The sequence below is a fragment of the Acomys minous genome (genome assembly GCF_964271855.1).
Source record: "Acomys minous genome assembly, chromosome: 16".
In the NCBI taxonomy this organism is placed as follows: Eukaryota; Metazoa; Chordata; class Mammalia; order Rodentia; family Muridae; genus Acomys; species Acomys minous.
The window spans coordinates 10,014,675-10,038,152 of NC_140498.1; the positions used below are offsets into that span (position 1 = coordinate 10,014,675).

The window sequence follows — 23,478 nt, forward strand, 5'->3', positions numbered from 1 at the left end:
GAGGACATCAGATCCCCAGAGATGGAGTTGTGAGGCACCTGATATAGGTGCTTGGACCAAACTCAGGTCCTCTGCAAGAGCATTATGTCTTCTTCTTCTTCTCCTCCTCCTCCTCCTCCTCCTTCTCCTTCTTCTTCTTCTTCTTCTCCTCCTCCTCCTCCTCCTCCTCCTCCTCCTCCTCCTTCTCCTCCTCCTCCTCCTTCTCCTTCTTCTTCTCCTCTTTCTTCTTTTTTAGCAATTTATTTTTATGTGCATTGGTATTTTGTCTATATGTAGGTCTATGGGTGTCAGATCTTGGAGTTACAGATAGTTGTGAGCTGGCATGTGGGTTTCAGGAACTGAACTGGAGTCCTCTGGAAGAGCAGTCAGTACTCTTACCTGCTGAGCCATCTCTCCAGCCCCCGCAGTATGTCTTCTTAACCGCCAAACCCAGCCTCCTGACAAGACTCTGGACCTCCACTTCAGGTTAGGACATCTGAAAGCCCTCCTCAGAGAAGCTGTGTTTGCAGTACATGACAATGACAAACACAGAAACCCACAACTGACCAAGGCAGAGTAAGAGGCTTTGGAATGTTCAGCCCAGAATGGAACATACACATCCCACCCCTCCATCAAAGACTCAGAATCCTTGCAGACGAGGACGTGGAAAGAGAGTAAGAGCCACAGAGGGCAGGTGACTATGAAAAGAGCGTCTTCTGGACACAACAGGACAGATGTGACAGCATACACAATACCTGTGCAAGCCCAAGTCCCAACATGGAAAGGGGAGTTGGGCACAAAGTCCTACTTGTAGCAGAGGAACAATTGGTGACTGATGGCTGCTGGTCGCCTGTGAAGGGAAGTGCAGGGTGAACCTGGGAGAGATGGGGAAGGAAGGGTAATTTAACCAAAACGTGTTGCACTAAATTCTCAAACAAAAACAGAGAAAACAAAACATTTTCCCTTCAGTGAAACAGTCTTAGGAGTTAGTCATTTTTCTCAGCCGTCACTGGCACCATGTCATTCAACTCTTTGGGTTAAGACCTTCAGCTTTTCAATTTGAGGAAAGCTGGTTTTCCATGGTTTGTTTCTCTGGCGTCTTCCACCTCCCACTGGAGTTACATCCGAGGAGTGAGGCAGCCGCACCAGAACTCCAGGGCCAACTGGAAGGCCATTGTGGACACACTCGAGTGGATCGTAGTGGTCACCACAAATATGAAAATGTACAATCTGAAAAAGAGAGGCCTCTCTGTGCACACATGTAATTTTTCAAAGGAGAGGGAAGTACGGAGGCGACTGTGGTCTGACCACCAAACATGAGCACAGTGAAAGCAAGATAATGAACAGTGAGCGCTGACACTCAGATGACCGCATGTATGGGGGGCCAGTTTTGAGTCCCGTTTTGAATATTACATTGCAGATAAACATCTTTTTAAAAGTAAAAACAGGATTGAGAGGGAGGGGGGAATTAAACAGTTGGATGACAGCACCGCACACACATTTGTTCCTGATAAACTTTAATCATATTTTTTCCCTCTGTCTCCAGTTCTTTTAAAGTATCCTCAGCAATTCTCTAACTTTCAGAGACACCCGAGTGAGTGAATTGGAACTCTCTGTCTTTGACAGTAGGGTTTGGGGTTTCTGAGGCATGGTGTCATTTCCTGCCCTCTCCAGTGACCTGAGTTTAAGCCCCTTCTTCTTATCCAAGTCTTGGGTGGAAGGTTTTCGCCCCTAGACAGATATGTTAAAAGGGCACAGCACAGATTTCAGGCGAGCAAACTCTCATTCTGGGGCTTGGAAATCCACCTCTCACTATCTTTTTTGTCTCATTAAATTTTTTTGTTGTTTAGAAATGTTGATATTTCAAATAGTTTATTTGGGAAACATGCTCTTTTAAATATATGAGTGATGTTTGTTTCCAAATATTTGTTTGCAAATATTTAAGCCGTTATGAAAACATTATTGCATGTCTTGTGCAACAGATACTTTTTTGAGCTAACAAATATGGCAATAGTAAAAATAAGCCACTCATACTATAAGAAGAAATATTCAAATTATTTTTTATTCATTCATTTATGCTTTGGGTTTTGTTTTTTGTTTGCTTTTTGGTTTTGTGTTTTGTTTGTTTTTGTTTTGGGGTTTTGTTGTTTGTTTTTGGTTGTTACTCTTTATTTGAGACAAGGTCTCTCTATACAGTCCTGGAACTCACTGTGTAGACTAGGCTGAGAAGAGAGATCCATCTGTCTCTGCCTCTCTTGAGTGCTGGGACTAAAGGCATGTGCCACCATGCTGGGCTTCATGAGTGATTGTCTAGGGTTGGAGCAAGGAGCTCACCTGAGGCAGAGCTATGAAAATCATCCCTAGCTCTTTCCTCTCTGTGAAGCTACACAGCCCTCCACCAGTATGCTCTGCCTCACCTGGAAACAGGAGAGCCAACCAACCATGGACTGGAACCTCAGAAACCAGGAGCTAAATGCAAATCTCTGTTCTCTGAAGACATTGGTTGGATTTTTCTCACAGTAATGACTGGCTAACACCGAGAGATTGGAGGATCTTTGATAGGACTTTCCAGAGGGTTGTGACTTATAGCCCAAGACGAAAACAGAGACCAAGATGTATGTATGCAATGCATCAGGTCAGCTAGTGTGCCCTCATCAGGACAGGGAGCTGACCAGCAGGAAGACTGTGTGCTGCTCCTGGAGAGTATTGAAACCAGAGGAAACACCTCAGCACACAGCACTAAAGCTTGGACACTTCTGGTACAGGGACAGGTTCTCTGTGACCTATGACCCTGCTGTCATCATACACTGTGGGAGCAGCTCCACTCCAGCGGTGCCATGTGTCTGGTGCCATCTCAGTCCTGTATTAGTTACTTTTCCTACTCCCGTGGTAAAATCCCCTGACAAACACAATGTGTGCTGATGTTGTCAATTTGGCAGAGCCTAGAAACACCTGGGAGTTGGCCGCTGTGCTTGCCTTGGAGGCGCTGATGTGGGAGACAGACTCCTTCCCTGGGCTTGGGGTCCTGCACTGAATAAGGAAAACATGCATTCAAGCTTTCTGCTTTCCAGTGTGGATGCCATGTACGACTGAGTAGCAACTTCAGGCTCCCTCTGTGGTGACTTCCCTTCCATGATGTGACTGAGAGGCCACCACAAGCAATGCCCACAAAAGGGATTAATGTAGGTCTCCCAGGCACTAGCTATTTCCAGAGGGAGTTATTATAAGAGTAACACTAGTCCCTTCTGACACTCTGGCTTCTTTGCCATGCGATCTCTCTCTGTCCCATAGTGCCTTGTGAAGCCTTTCTCCATGAGCCCCTCGTCAGATCTGGTGCTTTGCTGTTTAGCATGCCACTCTCCAAAATTGTGAGCTACATATATCTCATTTCTTTATAAAGTGCCCAGCCTGGGGCATTTTGTCCTAAGAATGGTAAATAGATTTACCGAGTCTGTGCTATTGTGTTCTAAGGAACAGAAAATGGGTCAAAGAGACATTGCTTTCAGATTCCTGACCTGGGGCTGGAGGGATGGCTCAGCACTTAAAAGCACTGGCTGCGCTTCCAGAGGCCTTGAATTTAATTCCCAGCAACCACAGGGTGGCTCACAACCATTTGTAATGGAATCTGAGTCTCTCTTCTGGTGTGCATGAAAACAGATTCCTGGCCTGTCTCAAAGCTGGAGGTCTTTAGGGTCTCTACCTGGTCGTCAAGATGAGTTTCAGTGGCCTGGAGAGATGGCTCAGTGGTTTCCAGCACTGGCTGTTCTTCCAGAGGACGTGGCTTTCACTCTTAGGACCTACTTACATTGTGGCTCACAGCCATCTGTGATTCCAATCTCAGGAGAGTACACCCTCATCTGGCCTCCTCCGCAGGCACCAGGTACACCTGTGGTGCACATATATACATGCAGGCAAAACATCCATACACATAAAAGTAAAATATTTTTGAAGAGAGAGGGGGGGGGTGGCTTGATGGAACTGTGACAAGATAGTTGGACAGCAGCATCCCCAAACCTGAACCCACACTTAGGTGTGGGGTCACGCATATTGTTTATCATGGTTTTGTCATGCTTCCTTGAACAAAAGTTGACAATCATCTGTCACCAGACCAATCATACAAGAGGAGAAGGGGGGGGGGGGGAAGCCCTCGGCTCTCCTTAGAAGGGCACACAGTATTGAGTCCAGACAGTTTCTCTGAAAAAGGGTTGAGTCTCTCACAGAAGCCTAAGGACTTCCAAAAGACGCAGGTTCTGTCAGATCCCATCCCTTCAGTGGGCAGTGTGGCAGCTTGCCGTCTGGCCCGGCCCTGGTCATTTTTGTCTTCCTAAGACCCTGTGTGTCTGCACCGCATCAGCGACTGCCCGAGCCAGAGTTCAAGATCCGCCCCTTAGAGGACCGATTCAGGTCAGGGCGTGGCAGGCTCTAACCCGTTTCCCCCGGCGACGCCGGCGCGGAGCCTTCCTCCGGTAACTAGGCAGCTGTGGCCTCACCCTCTCGCCAGCTCGCCCCAGCGACTGCGGGCTCGCCCCGGTGCCTGGCGCCGGGTCCCGGAGCGCGCACTCCTTTTCTCCGCGGAGGGAGCAGGACTGGGGCGCGTCGTCCTACAAGACGCGCTGACGTCGCGCGGGGCCGGTAGTCGGCGTGGAGCGGCCGGCGCGCGCGCGTGCGTTGGGCGCTCCCGCGAAGCAGGGCAGGAGCTGCACCGCGGCTGTGCGGGTTCCAGGGCGGCGGCCGTCACCCAGCAGCGCGGCGAGCGCACCGAGCCGAGGCGGCCGCACCTGCGGGCATGGCGCGGCCGCGGCTCCGCACCGCTGCCGGGCGCGCGGGCAGCTCCGGGTACGCTCAGTGACCGTGGCGGTGCCCTCGTCCGGCCAGCGCCCAGGTCGCTTGGCCAGAGCCCCGCGGCCGACGGAGGCCCCGGGCCATGAGGAGCGGCTGGGCCCGGGCCTCGCTGACCCCGGCTCCGCGCGGCGGCCTGTCCCATTTCCGCTCCGGCCTCTCGGCATGAGTGTCCGTCCGGGCCCGGGGCCGTGGCTGCCCCCGTCCCGCCGCCCGCGGGCGCGCTTGGGGCCCTCGGGCCCGCGGTGCTGATCCCGGCTCTCCGACACGCTGCCCACCCGAGCGCTCTATGTCCCGGGGGCGCGGCCATGGAGGTGGTGGGCGACTTCGAGTACAGCAAGCGGGACCTCGTGGGACACGGGGCTTTCGCTGTGGTCTTCCGGGGGCGGCACCGCCAGGTGAGCTCCTCTCGCCTGCTGTCTGGTGCGAGGCCCGGGAGCCGATGCCCCGGTCCTGGCCGCTGGGCTGGCCCTGCCTGCCTTTGTGCTTGCTGTCACTGTCGCAGGGTTTGTTTTGGAGGCCGGAGCCGCTAGGCTGAGCTCCACCTACCGACGGGCGCCGGGCCACTGATGTTCTTCCTTGTCTGTGTGCTGGGTAACCGGAGTACGCCCAGGGACTTGCTGCTCCGAGAAGCCACTGGTCCCCTGAGGCGACTAAGCATCCCAGTACTTGCACCGGGCAGTGCTTGTCCCGGTTCCCGCTTGGTAGACCTTTGTCGCTTCTCCCCTGCCTCGGGCTTTCCGGAGCTTGTCACCTTTAAGGTGGATAATTGCACACCCATCGGAAAACGGGCGTGTTTCCCGTTAGCCTGAGGCTTACTTGGACTGGGAGGTATCGCTGTCCTCTGTGTCTGGGGGTGCCCTGTGCTGTTGACTCTCCTCTTTTCGAGTTAGACGAACTCCAAGTGGGAAACATAGTTAGACAAAGTGATGCAAGTTCAAGCCTCAAAAATTATTTTCGAGACACTGTTGCGCAAGTAGGGGCACAGGAGGTTTTAGAATCTAAGGAATTTGAGAAAGCACATTGGGAATGGAAATTAAAAAAAAAAAGCTTTGGTGGTTCTGGTTGTTGCCAGAGGGCCTATTAAAAGGGCCCTCTATTTCTCATTCATTATGAAATAACTTAAAATTCAAATAAACAACCCCCTCCCCACAGACACAGTGCAATCTACCCAGGATAACTTTTCACTGAACTCTTATAACTATCCAAATTTACATATGCATATCTCAATAACTCCTATGTGATTGTAAACTTTTTTCAACTGATGCTACATGGTCTTTGTATTTACTATTTTTAATGGCTGTGCTGTAGGACGTTGCTTTGGTATTGTGCCATTTATGAAACCTTTTTTTTTTAGTTTGAGAGTTGGGATCTTTTCCATGTTTCCCCAGTACTACATGTACATTGGTTTGCTAAAAATGTATTTACACCTAACAAGCTTTTATTGTTGTTGAGTTGTTTCTTTGCTATAATTTTCAGGCATAACCCTGTTTTTCCTTTTCAGAAAACGGATTGGGAGGTAGCTATTAAAAGTATTAATAAAAAGAACTTGTCAAAATCACAAATTCTGCTTGGAAAGGAAATAAAAATCTTAAAGGTATGCTATTTTAGAATATTATCACATCCTGAGTTAAAAGTTACCCTGAGTTAAAAGAGCATATTATGATATCCTTTGAAGTTGCATAGTTGGATAAAAGTTGGGTAATTTTTAGTTGCTGTTCATTTTTGCATGCTTTGTTTTTGTCTTTGAGTGTTTGTTTGTTTTTCTTTTTTTCTTTTCTTTTTTTTTTTTTCTCGAGACAAGGTCTCTCTGTGTAGCCTTGGCTGTCCTGGACTCGCTTTGTAGACCAGGCTGGCCTCAAACTCACAGCGATCCGACTGCCTCTGCCTCCCAAATGCTGGGATTAAAGGCATGTGCCACCACGCCCCGCCCTTGTTTGTTTTTCAAGACAGTTTCTCTGTGTAGCCTTGGCTGTCCTGAACTCACTTTGTAGACCAGGCTGGCCTCGAATTCACAGCGATCCGCCTGCCTCTGCCTCCCAAGTGCTAGGATTAAAGGTGTGCGCCACCATACCTGGCTTGTTTTTGTTGTATTTTGTTATTTTTGTTTAGAATTATTGAGTACTCTGAAGCTGTTTTCAAAGATTTGTTTATTTTGAGGCAGGGTCTTGCTATGTAGTGGTGGTTGACGTAGAATTCACTGTGTAGTATAAGCTGGCCTCAAACTCAGAGATTTGTCAGGCTTTGCCTGGAGTGCTAGGAAAGGTTTGTTTGTTGGTTGGTTTAATTTGGTTTTCGAGACAGGGTTTCTCTGTGTAACAAGAGCCTTGGCTGTTCTGGAACTCACTCTGTAGACCAGGCTGGCCTTGAACTTACAGAGATCCTCCTGCTTCTGCCTTCTGAGTGCTGGGATCAAAGGCGTGCACCACCCCTGCCCACTGGAAAGATTTATTTTTATTTATGTGTGGAAATACGGGCATAGGTGCAGTGGTCAGTGCAGGCTTTTGGAACCCCTGGAGCTGGGTATGGGGGCTAGGAACTGAACTTGAGTCCTCTACAAGAACATCAAGTGCTTTTAGCCACTGAGCTGTTTCTGCAGCCCCCTTTGAAGCTGTTTTTAAGAATAGATGTTTATGGCTCTTGGCCAAACAGAGGGATTCTGTGAAGACTTATTTTAACTAATTAAATTAAGTAGTTTAGCCGGGCGTGGTGGCACACGCCTTTAATCCCAGTACTCGGGAGGCAGAGGCAGGCGGATCGCTGTGAGTTTGAGGCCAGCCTGGTCTACAAAGCAAGTCCAGGATAGCCAAGGCTACACAGAGAAACCCTGTCTCGAAAAACCAAAATAAATAAATAAATAAATAAATTAGTTAAGTAGTTTAATTTAATCATAATTCTCGTGATTTGTTCTGTTTATTGTGCTGTTGTTTGAATGCCAGGCAGGTACAACTGGTATATTATTCTCTTCTGTTGACATCCTTTATCGTATACCTTATGCCCTTATGTGTTTCGGGGAGGAGCAAGAGAACTTGTCCTTTTTTCCCTCCTTATAAATAGAAGAAAGTTATTTTATTTATTTATTCATTTAGTTAGTTTTTTAAAATTATGTATACAGTGTTCTGCCTGCTTGTATACCTGCAGGCCAGAAGAGGGCACCAGCTCTCATTATAGATGGTTATGAGCCACCATGTATGTGGTTGCTGGGAATTGAACTCATGACCTTTGGAAGAGCAGCCAGTGCTCTTAACCTCTGAGCCATCTCCCCAGCACTAGTTGGTTTGCTGGGGGTGTTTTTGTTTTTTTCCTGAGACAGGCTTTCTCTGTGTATGCAGGGTTGCCCTGCCCTGGAACTCACACTATAGACCAGGCTGGCCTTGAACTCACAGAGATCTGTCTGCCTCTGCCTTAGAGGTGCTGGGATTAGAGGAATGTACCACCTCCACCTAGATGGAAGTTACTTTTTAATAGTTATTTATTTTGAATTTATTTTATTGCTTTATGTGTATAAGTGTTTTTACCTGCATGCATGTATGTATATGCACTAAGTGTATGCATACAGGGAGACCAGAAGATGTTTGTTGGATCCCTTTGGACTAGAGTTATAGACAACTGCGAGCTGCCACGTTGGTTCTGGCAATTGAACCTGTGTCCTCCATAAGAGAAGCAAGTGCCCTTAACTGCTGAGCCAAATCTCCAGCTCCAGAAGAAAGTTAATTTTTAGATCAGCTCACAGCCTGTAGCATCATCAAAGTGAGATGCTTTTGGGGGGGGGGAATAAAAGGAGTTTAATTTAATAATTAAATTGTCAAATAAAGTTGGTAAGCCTTGTTTACTGAATATTTGTACATTTGGCTCAGGGAAATTTTCTGTTTTTTTATACTTAGCCCTGTGTTTCCTATACTGATTTGATCACAGAAACTTTATACGATATCCGCTCTCCTCAAAAATATTTTGTGGAGGATTTTTAATAATAATTACAGTTCTTGGGATGGGAAAAATGGTGCAGCAGTTAAGATCACAAAAAGTTTTCTAGGCTATAAATTATGTTTCAGGCAGAAAATGCTTTTTAAAAGCACTTTGGGATTTTGTTTTTATTACTATATGAAACATTAAAAATTGAAGACTAGTAGACTGTCTGCAGCCATATTAATTATGGCATTTGCTTGGCAAACAGTAATACTCATTAGTAATACTCATTAGACGTCTAAGAAATGACCAGTGATGGGGCTGGAGAAATAGCTGCTTTCCCAGGGGCCCCTGGTTCAGTTCCCAGCACCCACATGGCAGGTCAGAACTCCAGTTCTAGGGGCATTGGCACCCTCTTCTGACCTCCAGCCTCACATGGAGCACAGACACACAAGCAGGCAAGAATACCCATGCACATACGAGTAAACAGATAAACAAGATCAAATGTTAAAAAAAGAAAAAGAACTGGAGGTAAAAAAAAAAATGTTTAGGTCTCAGTGAAGTCTGATGTGACATGTTTATTTTGTTCTGTCATGGATTGACTTGTTTTACGCTGTGGTAAAGGTGTCATGCTACAAGTGGTACAGCTGTGTATGATAATGAGCTCATTTGCATAGCAGAATGTATTAAGGTCATCAGGCTGTATAATAATATTTTAATTCTGTATTTCCAGGAACTCCAGCATGAAAACATCGTAGCGCTTTATGATGTCCAGGTACTTTAGTTTGATTTTTTTTTTTTAACCTGAAAATTTTTTAGTTTATTTTTTGTGAATTTTAATGGAAATTTAAATTTTTCCTTAATTCATGTTGAAAAGACATACAACTTGAGTTACATTAAAATGTTTTCAATGTGTTTTTAATATTTTAATTTTTAAAATTGTATTTATTTGGGCTAGAGAGATGGTTCAGTGGTACAGAGAACTCAGGTTTGATTCCCAGCACCCACATGGAGGCTCGCAGCTGTCCGTAACTCTGGTCCCACGGAATCCAATGCCTTCCTCTAGCCTCCCTGGACACCAGGCGTGCACATGGCGCACAGACATACATGCAGGCAAAGCACCGATACACATAAAAATGAATAAATATGTTTATAAAATTGCATTTATTCATTTCACTTGTCTGTATGTGTATGTTGTGTTTGTATGTGGGTGAATGCGTGCCATGGCGCACGTGTGAAAGTCAGAAGGTCCAGGGAATTGCCTTAGGCCTTGTAGGCTTGGTGGTAAGTGCCTTTACCCTAAGAGCTATCTTGCCAGCTCCAAAAAGTAGCGTAGAGATCTGGGTGTGGTGGTGCATACCTTTAATCCCAGCACTCAAGGAGGCAGAGGCAGGCAGATTGCTGTGAGTTTGAGGCCAGCCTGGTCTACAAAGCAAGTCTAGGACAGCTAAGGCTACACAGAGAGACTCTGTCTCAAAAAACAAAACAAACAAAAACCAAAAAGTAGCACAGATCCATAGGCTAAAATAATGTGTTGCATGAGGAAATGCATTAACTATTGCCAACACACTGTGGGGTGGTTTTGCTTTAGGGTAACATGTGGTTTATATCAAATCTAGCATTTCTTTAGTAGCTGTAAAGATTCCTATGGTTACTTAAAAGTTAGGTAAGAACCTTTTTCTTAGGAAAGCAACATTTGGAAATCATAGAAGTAGAAGGAAGTAAAATTAATAAAAGCACATTTACCATATTTTGTGTGTGTGTGATTGTGTGATGATCAGCACAGCATATGCTAGAACTGTGTTTTATTTAGAAAGGATATCTGGATTCTAAGGTCACTTTTTGTTTGCTTTTTTTGAGGCAGAGTCTAAAGTCATCTAAGGCAAACTTTGTAGTCAGAATCATTCTTGGAAATCTTTTCAAGAGATCCACTTTGGGGCAAAATACAGTTTTCTGATGAAGTAGTTGGCTTGCATTTAGAGGGTATATGATACTTTTTGTTTGTTTGTTTGTTTTTTCAAGACAGGGTTTCTCTTGTAGTCTTGGCTGTCCTAGACTCACTTTGTAGACCAGGCTGGCCTCGAACTCACAGTGATCCACCTGCCTCTGCCTCTTGAGTGCTGGAATTAAAGGCATGTGCCACCATGCCCGGCTAGAACAGCATATTCTTAAGATGCTTACTCCAGGGAAGACTGGTATATATAATCTGCCTTTCTTTTTACTGTTTTGCTTCATCTGGACAGTTGAATTCCAATAAGTAAATGGGTGGTGAGGTGATTTATGTCTAGTTAAAAGCTTTTCTGTCTTTTTTTTCTAAGATTTATTTATTTATTTACATATTTATTATGTATACAGTGTCTGCCTGCATGTACACCTTCAGGCCTGAAGAAGGGCATCAGAGCACATTATAGATAATTTTGAGCCATCATGTGGTTGCTGGGAATTGAACTAAGGACCTCTGGGAGAGCAGCCAGTGCTCTTAACCTCTGAGCCATCTCTCCAGCCCTTCTGTCTGTTTTTTACTTATTGAAATGCATTTGCTTTGCAAACTTTTTGAGTAGTTAGCACAGACCAGTCATTATTCTGAGTCTAGAGATAAAACAGTGCATAAAGATCTTGACCTTGCTGTGTTTAACTTTATGGGGACATACAGAAAGGGTGGTTACACATGCTTACTTAGTCATATCACATCACAAGATAGTTAACTAAACCCATGGTATAAGATGTTTAAGTTAGAGCCCAGCATGGTGGCGCACGCCTTTAATCCCAGCACTCGGGAGGCAGAGGCAGGCAGATCGCTGTGAGTTAAATGCCAGCTTGGTCTACAAAGCAAGTCCAGGATGGCAAAGGCTACGCAGAAACCCTGTCTCAAAAAACCAAAATAAATAAATAGGATGTTTTAGTTAGAATTGACAGTAACATATCTCTTCTGAAATTATCTCTGACTTTGGGGTTTGGAATTTCTAACTCAAATACCATGAGCAGTGTCACAGATTTTGATTATAGACTATGATTGTTCTCCAAGAAAAAATCTGCAATTTAAATTCCCATGCACAGAAAATATGAATATTAGCTTGACTAGATATAATTTGCCCCCTTCATTTGTGAAATTCAAATCAACATAGAAAGGAAGGGCAAAACAAATCCTCAGGGCAAAACTTAATTCATGTCACCATCCCCAGCTAAAATGTCCGCTCTCCTCAGAGCTGTTTGTGTAGCTTGTCCCCTGTGGTTGGAGGGCACCGGGCGGTGCAGGTCAGTGCCTAGTGCAATAACTGTTCAGTGATGTCAGCTCCTCACTTACCAGTCTTAGAGGGTTAGAGAACTGGCAGCCACAGAGCAGGTTTTGCTTTCAGATTAGTCTTTTCTCTCAGAATGAAAAACATTTTTCAGCACAGATTTTGATTGTGGAATGAGCTATCATTAGAAGAAATGTAAACCAAATAAACTTAAGTTTATTTTGAGCAGTAGGACACCCACCCCCTCTGCACACACTTGACAAATCTCATTGGAAGAAAAATACCAGAGATTAAAAAATTATTTTATAAATCATTTGTAATGGATCATCTTATATTTGCCCTTTGTTATTTCTTCTCTAAATTTCCCATTGCTTTTTCTGGTGTTTTGTTTTTGGTCTGGTTTGCTGTGGTTTAGCTTTGGTTTTTCAAGACAGGGTTTCTCTGTGTAGCCTTGGCTGTACTGGACTCGCTTTGTAGACCAGGCTGGCCTCGAACTCACAGTGATCCGCCTGCCTCTGCCTCCTGAGTGCTGGGGTTAAAGGCGTGCACCTTTGGTGTGTTTATTGCTGATTTTTTTGTGATTAGTATTTCCTTGAGTTAGTTAAGGAGATGTACAGATAAGCAACGAGTGGTTCCTGCTTATAGCTTAGTGTGGAAGATGATATTAAGCAGATACTCACTAATTGTAAGCACGCCAAAGGCTGTGTGTGAAGAACTGTTCTAGAGCCTTGCAGGAGACAGTGTGAGGCTGTCAGCGTGGGGCTGCGAAGGCTCCTTGAAGATGTGATTTGGTAATTGGGTGGGAAGCTAGACTAGGACTTGGTGAGAAAGCAGCACGTAGGCATCCCAAGGGGTTTCCTTGTGAAGGCCACAGAAAGGCAGCGTGGCTGAGCTTGGGGGTCAAGGAGGAGGCTTTTATAATCAGATACAGGAATGGGAACTTACTTAGCTGTATTTACTTTACGTACATGGATGTTTTGCCTGTACATATGTCTGTGCCCCGCATGCATGCCTAGTGACCTGTGGAGATCAGAAGAGGGTGTCAGATACTCTGGAGTTGGAGCTGGGACCCCTGTGAGCCTCCAGAGGGTGTTGGGAGTTGAATTCCAGGCCTCTGCCAGAACAACTGCTCGTAATCACGGAGCTGCCTCTCCAACTCCTGGTCACAAGCAGGACGGTAACATATATCTTTGTATTGTATATAAATCTTGAGTGATCTCGGCCTTCTATAAGTATAATGCCCTTACCCTCATAAATAATCAACTCTTGAATATTTTTGGCATAATAAGAAAAACACATTATTTAATAGATGGTGTAGTCAAAACTGAAAAAAAATCACAACTTAAAATCCCATTTACAATTTTTTCAAAAAAACAAACAAACAAACGCCAGGTAAAGCTTGGTGTGCCAGGTGAAGTATTCAGGAGGCAGAGGCAGGCGGATCGATGTGAGTTCGAGGCCAGCTTGGTCTACAAAGTGAGTCCAAGACAACCAAGGCTACACAGGGAAACCTTGTCCCCAAAAACAAGCAAACAAAAAGCAATCCCCCCTAAAGTAATAGACCCTTAATGTAAAAACAATTCTGACTAACAATAGATGAAGCAAAATGAGGTGCTCTGTTCTTGTACCATTGTATCTTATATATAACTTTTTCTTTTTTATATTTTTTGTCCTTCATGTATATGTTTGCTTGCATGTATGTGCACCATATGTGTGCCTGTTGTGGTGGAGGTCAGAAGGTGTTAGATCCTCTGGATCTGGAGTTATAGGTGTTTGTAAACGCCTGTGTATGCTGGAAACCAAGCCGAGGTCCTCTGCAAGAGCAGCAAGTGCTCCAGGCTAGTCTCAAACTCAGAAATCCACCTGCCTGCCTCTGCTAGGATTAGAGGTGTGCACCACCACAACTCAGCTTTCTTTTTCCTTTTTTTTTTTTTAAATCTAGTTCTCTTGAGAAATAAGTGAAGCAAGTTATCCTAAGTCACTGGCTCTCTTATTGATTTTTTAGTTTTCTGTTTGCGTGTTTGCTTGCAGGCCAGAAGAGGGCACCAGATCTCATTATAGATGTGAGCCACCATGTGATTTTTGGGAATTGAACTCAGGACCTCTAAAAGAGCAACCAGTGCTCTTATTCTCTGAGCCAACTCTCCAGCCCGTCACTGGCTTATCGATTATAACTTCACATTCAGGCCTAGCATTGCAGTGGGCAACCCCTTGGTGATGGCAGCAAAACAGCTCTGTGGTAGCCCCTTGTGATGGTGGCAGAACAGCTCTGTGGTAGCCCCTTGTGATGCTACTGATGGGGTTAAAGGGTGTGTCTAGGAAGGGGCTCACTTCCTGACCTGAAGCACAAGCTTTTTGTTTGGTTGGTTTTTTGTTTTTGTTTTGTTTTTTTAGGATTTATTGCTTTGTTATGTTTATAGTGTTCTGCCTGCATGTGTGCCAGAAGAGGGCATCAGATCTCATAGATGGCTGTGAGCCAGCATGTGGTTGCTGGGAATTGAACTCAGGACCTTTGGAAGAACAGTGGTGCTCTTAACCCCTGCGCCATCTCTCCAGCCCCTGTTTGTTTTTTGAGACAGGGTTTTTCTGTGTAGCCCTGGCTGTCCTAGACTCACTTTGTAGACCAGGCTGGCTTCAAACCATAGTGATCCACCTGCTTCTGCCTCCCAAGTGCTGGGATTAAAGGTGTGCACCGTCACGCCCAGCTGAAGCACAAACTTTTATTTCTGATCTGGGTGAACTGAAACTTAAATGTAGTAAAAGATTACTGTAAAAGTAAATGAAAAGGGACCGATAAATGGACATTGAAATTGAGGGAAAGGGGCTTATTTTATTCTGTCGTGCAAGCAATTGAACACAGGCTCGTGTATGTATACTAAACAAATATTTTGTGAATGATTTGTATACCCCCACATCATAGTTCATATTAAGTTCAGTAGTCAAAATTATTTTGTAGAAACCAGGCGGTGGTGGCACACGCCTTTAATCCCAGCACTTGGGAGGCAGAGCCAGGTGGATCGAGGCCAGCCTGGTCTACGAAGAGAGTCCAGGACAGCCAAGGATATACAGAGAAACCCTGTCTTGAAAAACAAAAACAAATTTGTAGAATTGCTATAAGTTTTTTTCAGACTCTTAATTTCTCTAGTTCTCTTTTGGAGACATAATAAAGTCATTTTCTGATTAGAACAGGTTACTCCCTTTCTGTGATGCCTTCTTTTGTTTTTCATGGACCACCTTGTTTTTTAATTTTGGCTCTTGTTGAGGTTAATTGCTGCCTGTGAAGTATTGCATTTCAAGTAATTTCAGCACTGGCGTATGTTAAGCCATAGACACAGTTCAAAATTAGCATTACAACTTTTATTTAAAAAGTGAATAAAAATTGCCATATATTTAGTCTCTGAATTACCAACCTCGCAGTGTGACACTTTGTAAAAATATTCAAATTATCGTCTTTAAATCTTTAAGTATATCTTTGTGTAATATAACAAGGTATCTTCGTCTTGCCAGCAATTTACTGATAATGTGATTGTCCTAAACAAAAACCAAACAACAAAAAACCCTAAAGCTACTCATTCTAGTTGTGTGTTTCAGAAATCAGAGTTGCTAGTGTTGCTAGGAAAGAGTATAAGCCATGTTGCTACGCAGCTCAAACTTTTCAGAGTGGGAGCACTTCCCTGGGGACTGGGTGAAGCCTTCTTTTTTACAGATGGTAGATGCACCAGGCTCTTTTTGGTGGTTGGAGACAGGGTCTTACTGTGCTGGTGAAGCCTTGAGCTGTGCTCTCCCACGTGCCACTGTGCCTGTTCACTGTGGTTTTGCTCTGCTGTGCTCATCATCCATAACTGAAGCTGATTTATCCTTTAGTACTCTGTAAACAGACCTAAACTTCTTGATGACTACCTTGGTGTCGACAAAATGTAATTTGGCCGTGCAGACCAGATGCTTAAAGCATTGTGTTGAGAAGTTTATAACATAGAGGTGTTTCCCTGGGGTGTCCGCAGCCCTGACTTTGATCCCCAGCAATGCAGTGAAATGGAAAACAAGTCTCCTCTTGTCTGAGAATTTTAACTTAACTTTCTGATGAATTTTGTGTTTGCTTTATTAGTTTAATAACTAATAGATATTTTCATTAACTCACTGTTTTATGATATTTGTGTTTATTTTCTAGGAATTACCCAACTCTGTCTTTCTGGTGATGGAGGTAGGTATTCTGCCAGTATTGGCATTAGTATTAATAAAGGTGATTGAATGGCTTATATTCTACTTCATAAAAAGTATAAAACTTAAATGTTTTAATTAGATAATTAAAATACTTTAAAATTAGATTATAGTTTACAAAATACTTTTTTTTTCCCCAATTCATGGTTTCTCTGTGTAGCCTTGGCTATCCTGGACTAGCTTTGTACACCAGGCTGGTCTCGAACTCACAGAGATCCACCTTCCTTTCTCTCATCAAGTGTTGGGATTGCAGGGTTGGACCACTGCACCCAACTCAGTATTCTTTTTTTAAAATGATTTATTTGTTTTTATGTACATTTGTGTTTTGTCTGCATGTGTGTCTGTGTGAGGTGTCAGATCCCCTGGAACTGGAGTTACAGACAGTTGTGAGCTGCCATGTGGGTGCTGGGACTTGAACCTCAGTCTTCTGGAAGCGCTGCCAGTGCTCTTAACCACTAAGCCATTCCTCCAGCCCCCAATATTCTTAATTTAATTACTTTTCCTTTTATATTATTATTTTAAAAATATTTACTTATTTATTCAGTGTATGAGTACCCTACCTGCATGTACACCTGCAGGCCAGAAGAGGGCATCAGATCCCATCATAAGTGGTTGTGAGCCCCCCACTTTTTCTTTTTTAAAAAATAAATTACACAGCCAGGCATGGTAGCACACGCCTTTAAACCCAGCACTTGGGAGGCAGAGGCAAGTGGATCTCTGTGAGTCTGAAGCCAACCTGGTCTACAAAGAGAGTTCCAGGACAGCCAGGGCTACACAGAGACCCTGTCTCAAAACAAAACAAAAAGATAAATTACCTTTTATTGGCTGGGTGTGGTAGCGCACGCCTTTAATCCCAGCATTTGAGAGGCAGAGGCAGGTGGATCGCTGTGAGTTCCAGGCCAGCCTGGTCTACAGAGTGAGTCCAGGACAGCCAAGGCTACACAGAGAAACCCTGTCTTGGAAAAACCCAAAGAATGAAATAAATAAATAAATAAATTACATTTATTTGTTTGTTTGTATGTTTATTGTATGTCCATCTGTCAGGGAGGGGTGAGTACTGGCCTGGAGAACAGAGGGAGACTTTGTCTTTTTTCGGTTTTCCAAGATAGGACTTCTCTCTCTCCTCCTAGCTGTCCTGGAGCTCACTATGTAGAAGAGGGTAACCTCAAATGTAGAGATTCTCCTGCCTCTGCCTCCTAAATGCTAGCATTAAAGACGTGTGCCATAAAGGTGTGTGCCACCACACTTGTTCAGGGGATGACTTTCAAGCCTTGGCTGTCTCCATTCTCCATCCATCATGTGGGTCCTAGGGATTCACCTCAGTCACGTTTGGCACCCTCAGCTTCTGGGTCACTTCAAAGACCCTCCCATATATCAACCTACCTACCTATCTATGTACCTACTTACCTACCTACCTGCCTACTTATCTATTGTTTTTCCAGGCAGGGTTTCTCTGTGTAATAGAGTCCTGGCTGTCCTGAACTGGCTTTGTAGACCAGGCTGCCTCAGACTCACAGAGTTCTGTCTCTGCTTCCCAGTGCTGGGATCAAAGGCATGCACCACCACGCCTGGACTTTTTTTTTTTTTTTAAACATAAAATGTTCTTGTTGGTTTTTTTTTTTAAGATTTATTTATTCATTTTATGTATAAGTGCTCTGTCTGTCTTCATGCACACCAGAAGAGTTGATCACATCCCATTGCAGATGGTTGTGAGCCACCATGTGGTTGCTGGGAATTGAACTCAGGACCTCTGGAAGAACAGTCAAGTGCTCTTAACTGCTGAGCCATCTCTCCAGCCTCTTTGTTTTGTTTTGAGACATGTCTTACTGTATATCTTAGCTGTCCTGGAACTCAGCTTATAGACCAGACTGTCCTTAAACTGACAGAGATCTGCTTACCTCTGCCTCCCAAGTACTGGGATTAAAGAACCATGCTATCTTCTCAGGATATAAAATACTTTATTTTGGCCCGGGCATGGTTGCGCACACCTTTAATCCTAGCACTTGGGAGGCAGAGGCAGGTGGATCGCTGTGAGTTCAAGGACAGCCTGGTCTATAAAAGTGAATCCAGGACAGCCAAGGTTACACAGAGAGACCTTGTTTCAAAAAAACCTATAATAATAATAATAATAATAATAATAATAATAATAATAATAATAATAATAATAAACCTTTATTTTAATCATAATAGTAATGTCTTTTGAAGTTAACTACTTTTTCTTTTACTTATCAGTATTGCAATGGTGGAGACCTAGCAGATTATTTGCAAGGTAATTTTATTTCTGCATTCCCGTGTGTGTGTGTGTGTGTGTGTGTGTGTGTGTGTGTGTGTACATGCACACCATGGCATATAAATTTGTAGGAGTAGGTCATTCCCTCCCACCATGTCGGTCTCAGAATGGAAGTCAGGTTGTCAGGTTTGGTGCAGACCCTTCTTTACCTGCTGAACCATCTCACTAATGCTGCAAGGTAAATTTATGCGCATCTGTCAATGCTCAGTAAGCAGGAGTCTGTTTAATTCTGAGAGGTATTTCTGACATGCTACCTCTGTGTCCCAAACTTGTGTAGAAATACTCAAATATTTGTATGTTTGCTTAACTTGTAGTTATTTTGCTAATCATGTGGTTTTTATTTTCTAAAGTCACACAAGTATTGACTTTTTTTTTTTTCAACCTCTAGCAGTGAGGAAGGGATTTAGGGGAGGGGCTTTTGCCAGAACGGAAGAAACCAAATAGAATTTCTTTTCTTCAAAAGGCACAGCTGGCTTGCCATCTCTAGGCCATTAGTTCCTTTCATTTCTTTAAAAATAAAAGCAGGGTAGTGGCAGCAGGCCTTTAATCTCAGCAGAGGCAGGGAGATCAAGACACAGAGAAACCCTGTCTTGAAAAAGCTAAAAAGAAAAACAAAACCAAAATTTTTTAAAAGACATGAAAGTAGAAGGGAGAGTAAGTTGGGAAAGGAAGGGAGTAGGAAGGCAATGGGGGTGGTGTGATCTAAGTACATTGTGAAATAATACACAAAACAGTCATCATGTGTGATCACTGTGTGCTAACAAGAGACCAGAGAGGTTGCCCGGTGGGGAAGCTGCCAAGCCTCACAACCTGAATTCAATAATCAAGGATGCACGTGGTGAAAGGAGAGAATATATTCCCCTGAGTTGTCTGCTGATCTCCATATGTGTGCCTTCCTGTCCACTAAATGAATACATAAATGTCATTTAAATTTTATTATAAGTTAATAAAAACATTTGAAAAAATAAAATCATAGTCAGTGGAGCAGGAGACATGGCTCAGTGGTTAAGAGTACTTGTCACTCTTCCAGAGGAACCAGGTTTAGTTTCTACCACCCCACATGGCAGCTCACAACCATCTGTGACTGAAGTTCAGGGGATCTGATGCCCCTTATAGCCTCTCTAAGTACCAGGCATGTACCTGGTGCACAGACTTACATGTAAGCAAAATACCTATTCATAGAAAATCTAATTTAAAAAAATCATAGTCATAGAATATACTTATACATAGAACATAGAATATACATAGAATGGGGCTGGAGAGGTGGCTCAGAGGTTAAGAGCACTGTCTGTTCTTCCAAAGGTCCTGAGTTCAATTCCCAGCAACCACATGGTAGCTCACAACCATCTATGAGATCTGGTGCCTTCATCTGGCCTGCAGGCACACATGTGGGCAGAATACTATATACATAATAAATAAATAAATCTAAAAAAAATCCTGTGTTAAAAAAAAGAATATACATAGAACTTTTTGTTTTTTTGTTTTTTGACACAGGATTCTCTGTGTAGCCTTGGCTGTCCTGGACTCACTTTGTAGACCAGGCTGGTCTCAAACTCACAGCAATCTGCCTGCCTCTACCTCCCAAGTGCTAGGATTAAAGACGTGCACCACCACGCCCGGCCCACATAGAACATTTTTTATAATTGAAAAAACAGTAATGTAGTAAGGAATTAAAAAACATTGAAATCGAGCTGGAGAGATGGCTTAGAGGTTACGAGCACTGGCTGTTCTTCCAAACTTCAGTTCCTGAGTTCAGTTCCCAGCAACCACATGGTGGCTCACACCCATCTATAATGAGATCTGGTGCCCTTTTCTGGCGGGTATACACACATGCAGACAGAGCACTGTATACATAATAAATAAACAAATCTTTAAAAAGTAAAAATGAAATTTGCCCAGGTGGTTGGTGGTGAAACCTTTTCCTAGCAGTTGGGAGGCAGAGGCATGCAGCTATCTTGAGTTTGAGGCCAGCTTGATCTACAGAATAAGTTCCTGGATAGCCTGGGCCACTCAAAGAAACCCTGTCTTGAAAAAACAAAAGACAGGGGCTGGAGAGATGGCTTAGAGGTTAAGAGCACTGGCTATTCTTCCAAACATCAATTCCTGAGTTCAATTCCCAGAAACCACATGGTGGCTCACACCCATCTCTAGTGAGACCTGGTGCCCTCTTTGGTGTGCAAGTGTACCTACAAATAGAGCATTCATATACATAAAATAAATAAATAAATCTTAAAAGAAAAAACAAAACATGAAACATGATTTAGTATTAAATGACATTTGAAGTTCTCAATTCCAAATGTGCGCGTGCGCACACACACACACACATACAGACACACATATATACACACACCTATAATTATATTCAGAAGCATCCAGTGTATTTCTCTAAAGTATTTTATTTTAATGATATTGAGACAAGCATGAAAATGTGCAAAAAAAATCAGTGGTAAAATAACGAAGATCTCAGTTGATGTACATGTCAAATGTAGTGACAATTTACAAAAGAGAAAAAAAAGGAGTAAAATATTCAATTTCATTGAGCAGCCAGGGGCCACAATTAAAAATAAGAGTTTAAGCTGGGCATGGTGGCTCCCATCACTTGGGAGGCAGAGGCAGGCAGATGTTCATGAGTCCCAGGCCAGCCAGGGCTGTTACACAGAGAAATCCTGCCTCGGGGGAAAAGTTCAAGAAGTTTTAACATATAGAACAGTGAAATGGAAACATGCTATGCATCTCAATTGTTGTAATGTCATATCAGAGAAATAAGACTAGAACAGCAGTTCTCAGCCTGCAGGTCAAGACCCCTTCGTGGATCAGTTAAGAGATATTCTACATCTCAGGTACTTACATTAAGATTCATAACAGTAGCAAAATTATAGTTATGAGGTAACAATGAAAATCACTGTATGCTTGGGTCACCACACAGGAGGAGCTGTACTGAGGGGTCACAGCATCAGGAAGGCTGAGAGCAGAACCACTGCTCTGGGCATTGATTTGACTCACCCACTAACATGTGGTAACAAATAACTTGATGTTTATAAGAAAGTGTATGTGGAAGAATGTATTCTAGATTTTTAAATTTTTATTTTAGTCTTTTTGTATGGTTGGGTTGTTTTGCTTGCATATGTTTATATACCGTGTGCATGGAGCACCTCCATAGGCCAGAAAAGGGTGTTGGGTCCCCTGGAACTGGAGTTAAAGATGGTTGTGACCCACCAAGTAGGATCTAGGGATCACACCTGAGTCCATGAGTGTTCTTAACAGCAGAGCCACCTTTACAGCCCACAGATTTTTGTTGTTTTGTTTTTTATTTTGGCTGGCCTAGAACTCACCCTGTAAATCAGGCTGGCCTTGAAGTCACAGAGATCCAACTACCTCTGCTTCTTGAGTGCTGGGATCAGACTTTTAAAAAGCATTTCATGTAGCTTAAGATAGCCTTGAACTTACTATTAGATGAGGCTGGGCCTGAACTCATGATCCTTCTATTTCCCAAATCTGGTTAAAGACTTCAAATTCTTGTTAGTTTTGAGAAATGGTATCACTGTACTTATATCCTAGGATGGCCTCAAATTCACAAAGATCCCCCTTTTTCTTCCTCCTGTGTGTTAGGATCAAAGGCATGTACCACCACACCAGGCACTACTTGAAATTCTTAAGTGTTCATGATATAGGAGATCTTACTTTATATGCTTAGAGTACTTTGGCATTTTTTACAATCTGGTGGTGTGCAACTTTGATCCCAGCACTGGGAGGCAAACGAAAGTGGATCTGAGTTCCAGGGCAGACTGGTCTTACATAGTGAATACCAGGACAGCGGGGGCTGTCTAGAGAGACCCTGTCTAAAAAAAGAAAAGAAAAAAAGATGTATTATAATGAAAAAAGAACCCCAAAGGAGAGGATAAGAACATCCCTCATAAGAAAAGAATTTGGTAATTTTTAAGTCATGGAGTTGACTTTATTTGATGATCTTAAGGACATAATGTCTTGTCTTGTCTTGTTTTGTTTTTTTCTGAGACAGGGTCTCTCTGTGTAGCCCTGGCTGTCCTGGACTCGCTCTGTAGACCAGGCTGGCCTCGAACTGAGAGGTCTACCTGCTTCAGCTTTCTGAGTTCTGAGATCAAGGGTGTGTGCCACCATGCCCTTAGGAATATAATGTCCACAAGTTATTAAAGAGATTTAAAACCATAAAGTGTCACTTGATATATTAAAATAATTTTAAAACTATAGTATTTCACTTGTTCCAGGTGTTAGTTCTATTTTTACCTTTTTTGTTATACATGAAAAAGTTATACAATTAGTATGTATTGTAAGACTTGTATGGGCAGAGCTGGGTGTGGTGGCGCACGCCTGTAATCCCAGCACTCAGGAGGCAGAGGCCGGCGGATCGCTGTGAGTTCGAGGCCAGCCTGGTCTACAAAGTGAGTCCAGGACAGCCAAGGCTACACAGAGAAACCCTGTCTCGAAAAACAAAAAAAACCCAACCAACCAACCAAGTTGCATGGACAGAAATATGACCACAAAGGATTTAAAGATTTAACGTGTTTGTGTGAATGTGTATCACATGTGGCAGATGGAGTACTGGATCCACTGGAATTGCTGTTAGAGTAGTTTTTAGTCACATGATATGGGTACTGGGAACTAAACTTGATGCTGGAAGCACTTTCAACTGTGAGCCAGTTCTCCAGCCAATCATGAAGGATTTAAATCTTTCATGTAGAGTCAAGAGATTGCACTTGGGACATTTAGATCCATTACTAGAGAAAATTTATATTCACATTCCTGACTATATTTGTGTGCACATTATATGGTAGGCTTTCTGAAGTTTCCACTATTAAGTATATTGTTTTGTGTTATCACAACTACTTTATAAAGTCAGTCTCATGGGATTTCTGTGGAAGAAATTATTTAGACTCCTATTCCAGAGTCACACGTGGGGCAGGAGCTGGGATTTTAATAGCACTGTGCACCACACCATTCTATTAGCCTGTAGCCTCTCCATGTGCTGTA

At 43.4% G+C, this 23,478-nt stretch overlaps 1 protein-coding gene and 1 long non-coding RNA gene across 4 annotated transcripts in view; one reads left to right on the forward strand and one right to left on the reverse strand.

The window, feature by feature from the left end:
- Positions 1-4,638: 4,638 nt before the first annotated feature.
- The window catches only part of ULK2 (unc-51 like autophagy activating kinase 2), an 83,224-nt gene continuing 64,384 nt past the window's right edge, over positions 4,639-23,478 (forward strand). For 2 of the 3 annotated variants that reach the window (XM_084760870.1, XM_084760871.1), the window contains exons 1-5: positions 4,639-5,216; positions 6,323-6,415; positions 9,458-9,499; positions 16,132-16,164; positions 18,414-18,450. In XM_084760870.1, coding sequence (XP_084616996.1) covers positions 5,127-5,216; positions 6,323-6,415; positions 9,458-9,499; positions 16,132-16,164; positions 18,414-18,450 — 295 coding nt within the window. In that variant the 5' untranslated portion in view covers positions 4,639-5,126. The remainder of the gene's footprint in view (positions 5,217-6,322; positions 6,416-9,457; positions 9,500-16,131; positions 16,165-18,413; positions 18,451-23,478) is intronic. The other variant, XM_084760872.1, reaches the window with a different exon arrangement.
- Positions 6,582-23,478, reverse strand: part of LOC311585569 — a 138,797-nt gene continuing 121,900 nt past the window's right edge. The window contains exon 2 of the long non-coding RNA XR_014775262.1: positions 6,582-7,214. This is a non-coding gene — a long non-coding RNA (uncharacterized lncRNA). The remainder of the gene's footprint in view (positions 7,215-23,478) is intronic.